Source organism: Eleutherodactylus coqui, chromosome 2 (assembly GCF_035609145.1).
Source record: "Eleutherodactylus coqui strain aEleCoq1 chromosome 2, aEleCoq1.hap1, whole genome shotgun sequence".
In the NCBI taxonomy this organism is placed as follows: Eukaryota; Metazoa; Chordata; class Amphibia; order Anura; family Eleutherodactylidae; genus Eleutherodactylus; species Eleutherodactylus coqui.
The window spans coordinates 239,578,322-239,591,081 of record NC_089838.1 but is presented as its reverse complement, the minus strand read 5'-3'; the positions used below and the strand labels follow the sequence as shown (position 1 = coordinate 239,591,081).

Genomic DNA, 12,760 nt, shown 5'->3' with positions numbered 1-12,760 from the left:
ACAGAGAAAAAACAGCAAAAATAATTTTGGCAGATGAAGAAAAAAAACAGGGCAGTAAAACCATCACATGGGTGAAATCCCTAAAAAGTATCTGGTCCTTTAGGACCAAAACACCCTGGGCCTTAAGGGGTTAATATACTGTGTATATTAGACTGGCAGGGTTTAAATGACTGCTGTGCATGGCAGACCCGGAGGTCACTAGTTGGCCTCCAACTACCATGGCAACGATCGGCACCCCGTGATCACATGTAGAGGGTGATGAAGTGAGGGAGGTGGCTCCAATGTGTCTAAGGAGTCAAAGCGATCAGAAACCATAGCTATTGGTGTTTGATCACCACCCAATGTCCAGGCTGTTAGAAACAGCCTTAAGCATCAGGACAGCAGTACACATAGTGCTGCTAGCTTTTGTATTAGTAATCCAAACAGTTGCCATAAAAATGCAATGCAGTGCTCATTAAGGGGATAATTCAGTCAGTCATAAATAAGTCATTTTAATGCAGAATGCATAATATACAGTATAATAATTGGATCACTCCACATCGAAAAGAGCAACTCCTTATAAGGCTGTGAAACCTTTGTGTTTGGATTTAATGACAGAAATAAAAGGAGCAAATGCTAGAAATACAAGACTATTGTACATGCTGCAGTCGCATCCACCCACCGCTTAAATATCCTCAGTTGACAGCAACTTATTAATAGGGTTCGATGCTAGCCATTTACTCCCCCACACAGTGACACATTTTACTGTTTTGCCTTGTCTCTTTTGCTGTGTACAGTACAATATAAATCTTTGGCCAATATTGTTTTATGGACTTTAAAAAATATATATATCATCATTAGGATCATGGTCCAAAGATCACTCACAAGAGAAGGAGCAGAGCTGGAAGCACCACTACCGGACTGCTGACATAGCTCATGGCCTTGTTAAACCAAGCTGGAAAATCTGTTTGAATGGTTTCTGAAATTATGTCATAAATCTTCTCCTGTCCGCTGTTGAGATAATTGTTATAGAGCTTTTAATACACGATAAACATCTCCAATGTAACAGAAAGGAATATAAAGCATGGGTGTATTATTATATTACTCCTTCCAATATAATATTGTAAGTATGACACTCAATAAAAATGTATTCCATTATAACATTAACCTTCAACTGTGGACACGATTTATTTGTTACACTTCCGTGGGCTTGGGGTCTCAGTCTCTTATATATTGTGGTTGACGTTTTTCGCAATAATGAACTGGATGTTTACAATAACTTGCTTTTATTCATCTTCAGGTTATAAATAATTAAAAAACATGTAGAAATAATCAACTTTTATTTATATATTTTAGTAATTGTATACAATAAAGAAATAGAGGAACTTTTCGTGTTAATTGATGACGCAGCCTCCTCTCGTACCGCTCTGTTCGCAACCAAAACAAAAGCTACTGAGCCGTTCAGTTGCAGGGGGAGCGGGGAAGTACGTGATTCTCGGAAATCTAGAATGGGGAGGGATATGTTAGACTCCACGTCCACAAAAATGATAATGTAATGTTATATTGCAAAAATATGTTTCTTGTATGTCTGTAGGCTTCTATTGGAATCTGGCAACTGTTATGATACATTGTCAGCATTATATATACTGCTAGATTTCTTTTGATACCAGACCTAAAAGTCAAGTGACAATGCTGACTTAATAAATGACATTTCTGGTCCCCCGAAAACCAAGGCCCTGTCTTTTTTAAAGGGTTCTTAATGTATATCTTAGGGCTCCTTTACACTGAAGAGGGCGATATCAGGCCGTGAATCACCGCCCGATATCACACTTGCCAACATGTGAAAGCCCCGTGGATGCGAGATGTTCTTCTGTGAAAACAGCCTTGCATCACTGTGGGGATGTAGGAAATCTCCCACTGTGGCAGAGGATCGCAGAGTTCTCCCATTGCTTTAAATGGGGCCGGCGCTGTTGCCGCTGGCCCCATTGAAAACAATGGCCAATCTCGCAGAAAGATAGGATATGCTGCGATATGTTCCCCACATCGCATTGTGGTACCATGCAGAAAAACATCACTAATGTGAATGAACCCATTCAAAAGAATGTGTTTAATATTTGTGCAAGATTTGTGCGCCTCGCCACGCACAAATCTTGCACGATTTTTGTGACAGTGTGAAGGCAGCCTTCATCTTACTTTTATACTGAATGTGAGAGTGAAGCAGTCACTACGGCATTTCTATAAGAACCCAATTGAACAATCAAAGGAAATTATGGAGTTGATAAGGAGTTGGTAATATCTGTCATTTTTAAAGGGGTTATCCAGTTGTAAACTGTTGATGGCCTATTAGCAGGATAGGCTGTCAGTAATAGATCTGCAGGGATCTTGCACCCAGGACCCCAAGCAATCAGTTGTTTGCTGGGTCAGTGTGCTCATACAATGAGCTGATTTCTGCAGGAAGCAGATAGTCTGTTCCGACTGCAGGCTCCGTATTGCAGGCCAAATTCTCCTTCACTTTAGTGGGAACTTTTCCTGTAATGCCAAGCCTGGCCACTGCATTGGGATGGAGCTGCTTCCAACAGTAATCGGCTCAAGGCATGAGCACAAGGGCCCATGCTTATTTACTGGGGTCACTGGCAATAGACCCCCGTTAATCTACTATTGATGACCTATCCGTCTGATTGGCCATTTATCGTTTACAACTGAACAACCCCTTTAAGCCTTCCAAGCTTTGAATATGACCTGATCTGCAAGTGGAGAGAACTTAGAGCAGTAGTCAGTTTTCCCATGAGAAGTCGACCTGCTAATATTACTCCAAGGCAGCAGCAATAACTCACACATGAAGTCATCCAAGACAAACATCCAAAGAAATGCAAACCTGTCTAGCCTCAACTAAGTTTACTTTTCATGCTTCTGCAATACAGAATGACTGATTAAAAATGAGATTGTTGGTGTGCAACAGATTATTAAGTGTGCTGTTACAGGGCAGCATTCCTCCCCTACAAAACACAGGTAGAGAAACACTGATTGCCGCTGGCACCTGTACTCATCATAGTCATTAAAGCGACAGGAGGTCTCCATTAATATAGTACTAATGGAGACCGCGGAAAAACGCGGTAAAAAAGTGCGTATTTCCGCGATTGCCAGCAGGGATTTTTTCGTTTTTCCCCGCGGGATTCCAATGATGTAAAACCGCCGGCTTATCCTGGCTCCGTCCGTGGGCATGAGCCCTAAGTTTAAGGTGGATTTTGAGCAATTTGGCAATATTATGTTAAAATATAACATTATTGTATTTATTAAGTGAAGGCTAGAGACTATTCAGCAATAGGACACAAACAGTTGGAGGTAAAACCTTTTTTCATTACTTGTGTACTTTTAGTGGGTTACCAAGTTTTTGCAGATGACTTACCTGAATGGTCCACAGTTTATGGATGGCTTATACCTTACTATAGCAAAAATAGTTGGCAGCATGCACAGAAAAAGCATGAAGAGCAGCATAGCCAGGTAAAAGTTGTTAGACCTGTAAGTAAAGATAGGAAAATGTTCTGTCTGTGAGAAATAACAGTAGTTCAGTGATTAGCACAGCTGCCTTGCAAGACTGGGGTCTTAGATTCAAATTTGACTAAGGACAACATCTACATGGAGTTTGTATGTTCTCTCTGTGTTTCCATGATGTAAAGTGCTGCTTACTATGTATGCACTATATAAATAAAGGTGATTATTAACTACAGTTGGGTCCATAAATGGTTGACACAATTTTCATAATTTAGCCTTTGTATCCCACCGCAATGGATTTGATGCAAAACCATTAATATATGATTGATGTGTAGGCTTTCAGCTTTAATTTAAGGGCTAAAATAAACATTATTGCATGAATTGCTTGAAATGACAGACATTTTTATATAGTCCCTCCATTTTCAGAGCCTCATAAGTAAAGCCCCATTTACATGGGATGAATGTTGGGCCAGCAATGCCTGAAACTTGTCCCTGTACATATTCGCTCCCACGCTGTTGCACAGGATCGAGTATCGTTGCCTCACAACGGGGTGGCTGGAGAAGATTTCACTCCTCGCTCTCCCCCGCCCCTCTCCATTCACCTAACACAGTAGCTGTTCAGTGCCAAATGGCTGCTGTTTACACTTATCGTTCAGGATTTTATGCAGCCTAAATCATGAGCAATGATCCTGAACGATGACTGTAAACAGCAGCCGTTCAGTACTTAAAGGCCGCTGTGTTAAGTGAATGGGGAGGGATGAGGGAGAGTGAGGAGTGAAATCTCCTCCAGCCTCCCCGCCCCTCCCTGCTGGCCGTTCTGTGAGTGAGACAGAAATACTCGCTCCTGTGTGACAACACAGGAGCGAGTACATACAGGGTTTAGTGTTGGGCATCGTTTGCCCGACATTCGCCCCGTGTAAATGGGGCTTACATTGTTAATTCAGAGATAAACAGTTTCATGCTGTGGTGTGGCCTATTCCCTCATTATGTTATGTTAAACTAAGGAGATAAAAGGTCTGAAGTTGATTCTAAGTGTTGAACTTGCATTTGGTAGGTGTTCAAGGGAACTCTGATTATGCAGTCCAATAAGGTGTTAATACAAGTGAATGCAGCCATCATTACACTGAAAATCAAGGCAAATCCATCAGAGATAGCAGAAGCTTCAGGAGTGAATACATCAATTATTTAATACATTCTTGAAAAGAAGGAAAGTGAACTCAGCAACTCTGTCAGAGGATAGCCAGGTACCAGCTCTTACACAGCAGAGAATGGAGAAAGCCTCAGATCTCTGCTGTGTTAACCCTTTAAATGCTGAGGTCTATGCAACTGCAGCATGTAAAGGGCTGTCACTAGAGATGAGCGAACGTACTCGGTAAGGCCGATTTCGCAATCGAGCACCGCGATTTTCGAGTACTTCACTACTCGGGTGAAAAGTACTCGGGGGCGCTGTGGGGCAAGGCATGGTGGAGCGGGGGTAGCAGCGTGGAACAGGTGGGAGCTCTCTCTCTCCCTCTCCCCCCCACTCCTCTCTGCAACCCCCCGCTCACCCACAGCGCCCCCGAGTACTTTTCACCCGAGTAGTGAAGTACTCGAAAATCGCGGTGCTCGATTGCGAAATCGGCCTTACCGAGTACGTTCGCTCATCTCCAGCTGTCACCATCAAACCCCCAGAATGTGATCAGTCTGTGGAAGTCCCCTAAAAGGACAAAAATAAAAAAAAAGTTAAAAGAAAAAGTAAAAAAAGAAAGTTAAAAAATTATTAAAAAAATAAAAATAAAAACACCTGTCTCCCTTTACTTTGTAAAAAATTAAAAACAAAATTACACACGTGGTATCCCTGCCTCATAATGACCCAGAAAAGGACGTTAGTACATAATTTAACCCCTTAATGACACAGACCCTTTTTTTCCCTTTTTTTTTTTCCTCCCCCCGTTTAAAAAATCATAACTCGCCGTCGCTGTACGAGGGCTTGTTTTTTGCGGGACGAGTTGTATTTTTCAATGGTGCCATTTAACGTATCATATAATGTATTGAAAAACTTTTACAAAATTCTAAGTGGAGTAAAATGAAAAAAAAAATGACAAACAGCACACAAACTGCAACAAAAATGACATGATAACTTTATTCTATGGGCCAGTGCGATTACTACAATACCAAACTTTATAGTTTTTTTTGCTGTAGTACTTGTATTTTTTCTCAAAGACATTTAATTTTTTTTAATTATTTTCTGCGCGCAATAACTTTTTGATTTGTCCATCGACATACTTGAGCAAGGGCTCATTTTTTGCGGGATGTCTTGTAGTTTCCGTTAGTACTAATTCTGAATTCATACGACTTTTTGATCACTTTTTATTGCATTGTTTCTGGGAGACAGGGTGACTGAAAAAGTGCATTTCTGGCGTTCTTTATTTTTTTTTCGGACGACGTTCACTGTGCGGGGTAAATAATGCGCTACTTTGGTCGATCGGACTTTTACGGATGCGGCGATAACAAATATTTATTTTTCTTTTATGATTTACATTTTTTTATTATAGATATGGCAAAAGGAGGGTGATTTAAACTTTTATTACAGTTTTTTTTTTTTAAACTGTTAAAAAGTTGCGAAAAAGAAAAAAACTATTACAATTTGCTATTGGCATAATCGTACCGGCCTGTAGAATTACTTTAATATATTATTTATACTGCTTAGAGAATGCAGTGAAAAATAAAAATAAAAAACATGCCAGAATTACAGATTTTGTTATTCCTGCCACTAGAAAAAATGGAATAAAAAGCGGTCAAAATTTTACATGTTCCAAAAAATTAGATAAATGAAGTCTAGAGTTTATCCCGCAAAAAACACGGCCTTCTAGAGCTCCGGCAATGGGAAAATAACATTAATACGGCTCTTGGAATGTGGCGACACAAAAGCAAACCTTTAAGAAAAAAAAAGGTTTTAAATGTAGAAAAATAGCAAAACCTAAAAAAACTGTATAAACTTGGTATCACTGGAATCGTGTGACTCAGAGAATAATGTTATCACATTATTTATTCCGCACGCTGAACGCCGTAAAAATGAAATCCAAAAAACAAATGGCAGAATTTCTTTTTTCCCCCAATCTCCCTACAATTTTTTTTTACAAAAGTTATGCAATACATTATATATACCCAAAAATGATGCCATCAAAAAGTACAACTTGTCCCGCAAAAAACAAGCCCTCATATGGCCGTGTCAATGGAAAAATAAAAAAGTTATGGCCATTGGAACGCGACTGCAAAATTAGTTGAAATTAAATGATTAGACCATTTAAAAAACCTTCCCTGGTGGGTGTGACAGGGTGGTAAGAAACCCACCACTGAAGGGGTTAAAGAGGTTGACAAGTTGTAAAATATTGATGGCCTATCCTTAAAACAGGCAATTGATAGTAGTTCAGTGGGCGTCTGCGGCCCAGGAGCTTCGCTGATCAGCTCTTCATAGTATGCTTGTGCACTGATCTGATTTCTGCAGGAAGCAGACAGCTCCGTTCTCACTACAGTGGCCAGCCTGGGTATAACAGGCAAAATTCCCATTAATGTGAATTGGAACTTTGCCTGTAATGCTAATTGTAGTGAGAAGGGAGCTGTCTGGTTCCTGCAGAAATTAGGTCAGAGCATGAACACACCGTGCCAGTGAACAATGATCAGTGGGGGCCCTCTGCAGCACACCACTTTCAATTTACTATTAATAGCCTATCTTGAAGGAAGGCAGTCAGCAGTTTACAACTGGACAACCCCTTTAAAGCTGAAAGTCTGCACGTCTATCACATCTTGATGGCTTTGTTTCAGATCCATTATAGTGATATACAGAGGCTAAATTATGAAAATTGTGTCATTTTCCAAATACTTCTGGACCCAACTATATGTTTGGGTTTCATTATATTCTATTGGATATAACCTAGTAGCTCAATGTTCATGCTGTGGAATTCCATCGCAGAATTCCGCAGTGTAAATAAACCGTGGGATGTTCTAAATGCCGCCAAAATACGCACGGCCGGCTTCTATGGTAGTCAATGGAAGCCAGCCGTCACACTATACTTGCGCTGTAGCACAGCGGAAGTATCGTGAGAATACGCGGCCCGGCTCACTGCCGGCCGTGTCATCTGACACTGCCGCCACGTCATGCGCACCGGCCCTCTATGCAGTGGTAAGTATGGGGGTTTTGGGGGGGCGATATTTCGCTAGCTGAGTCCGTCATGGCCGTGGGCATGAGCCCTTATAGTGCCAACATATTCCCCAGCGCTGTTATAACTACTAATATCTAGTATATATAAAAGGTAGATTGTTGCTTATAACACTACAGGAATTGTTGACAACATTTTTTCATTGCGTTTTACCACAAATTAAAGGTTTTGTTAAAAGTTTAGTAAAGGACTTCAGGAAGAAATTCCTGCATAGTTAATTATGTTTGAACTACTAGAGATGAGCGAGCATACTCGCTAAGGGCAATTACTCGATCGAGCATTGCCCTTAGCGAGTAGCTGCCCACTCGGAAGAAAAGATTCTGGTGCCGGCGGCGGGGAAGAGCGGCGGGGGAGAGCGGGGAGGAATGGAGTGGAGATCTCTCTCTCCCTCTCTCCCCCCCCACTCCACCCTACTTACTGCCGCTACTCACTTCTCACCCGCGCCGGCAGCCGAACCTTTTCTTCCGAGCAGGCAGGTACCCGTTAAGGACAATTGTCCTTAGCGTGTATGCTCGCTTATCTCTATGAACTACCAAATTCTGATAGGGAAATGTTTAAAATGTATAAATTGAATATTTGTATGTGATAAGATCCATACTGATTGCAGCAGATTTGCAAATTATAAGTATGTTCTCAACTTTATAAAATGTAGCACTTAGACAAGAGCATGAACTTATTCCAGTGTGACTTCTTCTTTAACAGATGGATATTAGAGCAATACATTTGTACTGTAGTATAACCTTCCTAGGATATTCACTTCATTTATCTTTATAATGTAGTGGTGAGCTGAGATATTGTGCTTCTGCTTCTCATGAGCTACTTACTACTGACCTTGAAGCTCGGAAAACTTGCTGGTGTGGAACATTGCATGTCAGCACTGCCCAGCTCCTTAAATACATCAATCCTATCAATTTGAAAACGTTGAAAGCTGGAAGGCATGGGGAAAAAAATGCTCCCATCCTAAAAAAAGTTATATTTGAAATAAGTTTACAGTTAAAAGACTTCTGCTATTATAAATGCACACATACACATGCACACACTTACCTAGTTTGGTATTCTCTACCTTAACTTTTTTTTAAGGGATTGTGCCAAGATAAAAAGTTATTTCCTATCCACAGGTAATAGGGGATAATTTTCAGGTTGGTGGTGTTCTGTTGTGAACCCCAGAGGTTGGTCCTGAAGGTTGCCACATAAATGTAGCTACGGTCGAGCATGCCCACCATTGCTCCATTCATTTGAGTTGGACTGTCAGAGATAGCCAAGTGATTAAACTTATAACTTTTAATTCTGGCACACCCTCTTTAAATACATATAGTTCATATGGTCGTGCATGCAAAAGTTATAGTTCATGGGCCTCAAACAAAGTAGGTTTTAAATTTACAAATTTAAAAAAATCTATAGATACTGTGTTTTACCGAAAATAAGCCCTAGCCTGTTTTTTCAAGGAGGCTTAATTATATTTCAAGCCCCCTACCCCCAAAATAAGCCCTAGTTACACCACATAAAAAAAGGAATACATTACCTTGTCCAGGTCCCTCCCGCTGCTCTCCAGAGTTCCTGCGCGGTTCACGCAGTTTTTGGCCGCTCATACAACATCACTTCCTGGTTACGAGATTCATAAATCAATGCAGGGCTCGATGAACCAATGCGGTGACTGGGATTGGTTCATCAAGCGCTGCATTGATTGGCTGAACAGCAGTCAAAGAACCATTCACAGCCATAATTTCCTGGAGGTGAAATTTATGAATCTCGTAACCAGGAAGTAATGTTGTATGAGTGGCCAAAGACTGTGCGGACTGCACCGCAACTCTGGGGGTCAGCAGGGAGGGACCTGGACACCGAGTCTGCTAGGTAAGTACAATAAAATATCCCTGAAAATAAGACCTAGTGCCTCTTTTGGGGCAAAAACTAATATAAGACAGGGTCATATTTTTGGGGAAACACGGTAAGTAGAACAGGAAAAAAGATGAGAAGCTCACAGACCCACCTTTAATGGAAACTCATGCACAAAACGCAGGTCCTAGCTTTTCTCGCAGGACACACCTTAGATGCGTGCATTGTACGAGCTAGCTACGTCCTATCCTTTGCAGGTGTGAGTATTTTGCGCATCTAAAAATCGTTAATGTGAACGCTTCAATGAGAAATCATTGGTTCTAATAGGCGCCTTCTTTTTGCACGGTTAGTATACGTTATAGCTGGGGTGCTCTTACAGATTTTGCATTGGGGCCCAGAAGCTTCAATTTACCCCTCTACCTGTCGGGGGACATTCTTGAAGCTATTATTAATGCACATTGCTGTAGCAATAGAAAACAAACAAAGGAAACAAACAAAGGGATGATTCAGCCTAAATATACATTTATTGCACAGCTGGAAAGTATTTCAGATTATATCACTGTACGTACCATATCATTCCTTGATTGTAGACCAGATGCAGGACATTCTCAGCAATTTTGAATTCTCCATATTCAGGCTAAATGTACATTAATATAAATTGTAATGGATAATTGTAAAACTATGCAATATTTATTATCTGTTTAAGATGTTTTGTCAGATTAAAAGGTTTTGCAGGGTCAGTGGACAAACACAAGTCGAATACTGCAGACAGGGTTAAATCCAAACCATTCAACAGGTAAATCAAATTATAGTTCATTCTCTTGTTAGACATCCAAACATAATTTAACCTAATAGCTACCTATACTCAACAGTGAGGACAGACGTGCAGCCACAGAGCATCATTTTTGCACATATTAAACAATTATGGAGAAGAGGTCAGTATGAGCCAAATCTTATTACTGTCCATGAGGGATACTAGCACACCACAGCCAAATAATGCAGGTATTGGATACTAGTGCTTGCCTTTACACACATTGTCAGGTGTATTTTGTATGTCCCCATTTTGCCTATAACTTCCATTTGTCACCCAGGTACTTAATAATCCTGAGATACATCAAAAGGCAAAAATAGTAGCAGATATATGTATCTTTGGGCTATGTGCACAATGTTGATTTGATGTTTGGAAATTTTGCACCTTTGCACCTCCTTGAACTAAATCCACAGCTTTCCATTCTTTGAGATCATCACTACTCAGAGAAATGCTTATGTTACCAACTTGTATTTCTAAAGATTGTGTAGCCATTTTCAAGTGAGTCAGGTTGATTAAAGAGGTTATCCCAAAATCTAAAGTTGTGGATAGAGAATAACTTTATTATCGGTGGGAATCCGAGAGCCCCACTGATCATGAGAATGGGAGTCATGTCTCCCCTCTTCTTTTAACTACAAGGTCACCTCTCACACCCAGAGTGGCGTCAAATTGAATGGAGCGCAGGATGCACATTTCTATGGGGCTGATGGAAATTTTCAAGTGCTTGTACTTAGCTATCTCTGGCAGTCGAAATGAAAGTGATTAAAGCAGCACTGCACATATGCCACTTCCACTCAATTCAATCTCCTCTTTACTGTAGGGGGTGCAGTAAGCCTGCAGTGGGAAGGAAAGGGGACACGGGACTTCCATTCTTGGGATCAGTGGGGATCTCACCAGTGAGATCACACCAATCATAGAGTTACCTTCTATTCTTTGAATAGGGGATAACTTTAGATTTTGGGACAACCCTTTTAGGTTGTTCAAGTTGATCGTTTTTTAAAATTCCTTAACTTTTAACAAATATTTCATCTTCTACTCACAAATTTACTTTCAAGGTCCCAGCAGCAGCAGTCACTCAAATATCGTACAAACAAGCCACGGAAGAAGTCAATAAGGAGTATACTGGCCACTGTGAAAATCATATCAATAATGGAAAGCTTCAGCATCTCCTGAAAGAGGAAAGAGCAAAACTATATGACTAAAACATAAATTAAAAATTTGGTATTCCTGGTTGGCTATCATTCATTTCAGCTTCAAAAGATTTTCAGGAAATATTAGTCATATAGGGTAACAGAAAATCATTTTTCAACTTCATAGAGTGTCATTCGAGATAGCACATTTTACTCCATATCTCTGCTTCTCCCCTACAACAACTGTTAAAAAGTTCTTGTACAGTATTTTTTCATTTTTTGGAAAGGAAAACTTTATAGTAACTTACTTCACTATTAGTTTTGTGTGGTCAGACCCTCTCCATTATCTCTGTGTAGTGGTTGAGAAGGGATGCACTGTGCTTTGTAGAACAGACCAGTGTAGACAAATAGTGGATGCATTCTGGCTACTCTAAAAAACAGCAATTACATTTTGGCAATTCTACATAATCCATTTGCCATGTGCAACTGTTGTTAACTCACCTGCCCTACATAGGTTTCCCAACATTCATTCTTCTGTCGGAAGAAGGGTGTAGCCGCAGGTGTTGATTGGTTGTCAATGAGTGGCAAAGTCTTTGTCATGTTCTGCTCAAATTGTAGAATAAGTGTAGAGTTGGTGCCCATTCCTATAGCAGGAGTTGCAGTAGAAAACATAGTAACTCCTGCGGTAGCATAGAGTGGGGCAGCATCTATGATCGTGTCATTACCGCTATTCTGAAACAAAGGATTTGGCAATATGTTAAAAGCGGAATATTTTACATTACAACCATATTATACTGCACAGTAATGTGGAATTGGGTAATTCTTTATTGATGTTATGATTGTAAAATGTAATGGTTTTGTACTGTATTGTCTTAGTATAACAGTTTCTGCATTGGACTACTATGGATTGGTGCCCACCAGTGAATCCTCTAGTAACTCTGATTGTTAGTTTGATATTGTTAATGTAGACAAACTCTTTGTCTTGTGAGAGTGGAAAGATAACTTCATCAAAAGTATAAATGTCTATGGCTCCTATACCAATTATAATATCTCATGTATTAATTGTGCTAACCATTGTTTTGGAATGTAACTCGAACTCCAGTGTTACTATCATTACAGAATATACTGATACAGGAGGGCAGGCATGTGCACCACCTATCCCTCAGGATGCAGGCAGCCAAATAAGGAAACAAATTACACCTGTGGAGGACACTGATGAGACAGCCATTCACAAAACCTCCTAACATAGAAGGGGTGGCTGGTTCACCTTTGGGGTGCAGGGCAGCCCGTTGAATTTATATATGGCGTCACTAATAGGC

The 12,760-nt window shown here is 40.4% G+C and overlaps 1 protein-coding gene across 1 annotated transcript in view; it reads right to left on the bottom strand.

Moving 5' to 3' along the window:
- The window catches only part of TMC3 (transmembrane channel like 3), a 105,510-nt gene that overhangs the window by 34,407 nt on the left and 58,343 nt on the right, over nucleotides 1-12,760 (bottom strand). The window contains exons 11-16 of the mRNA XM_066589369.1: nucleotides 11,943-12,173; nucleotides 11,352-11,480; nucleotides 10,073-10,140; nucleotides 8,502-8,630; nucleotides 3,386-3,496; nucleotides 865-990 (exon numbers count right to left, since the gene is read on the bottom strand). Of these exons, the coding sequence (XP_066445466.1) occupies nucleotides 865-990; nucleotides 3,386-3,496; nucleotides 8,502-8,630; nucleotides 10,073-10,140; nucleotides 11,352-11,480; nucleotides 11,943-12,173 (794 nt within the window). The remainder of the gene's footprint in view (nucleotides 1-864; nucleotides 991-3,385; nucleotides 3,497-8,501; nucleotides 8,631-10,072; nucleotides 10,141-11,351; nucleotides 11,481-11,942; nucleotides 12,174-12,760) is intronic.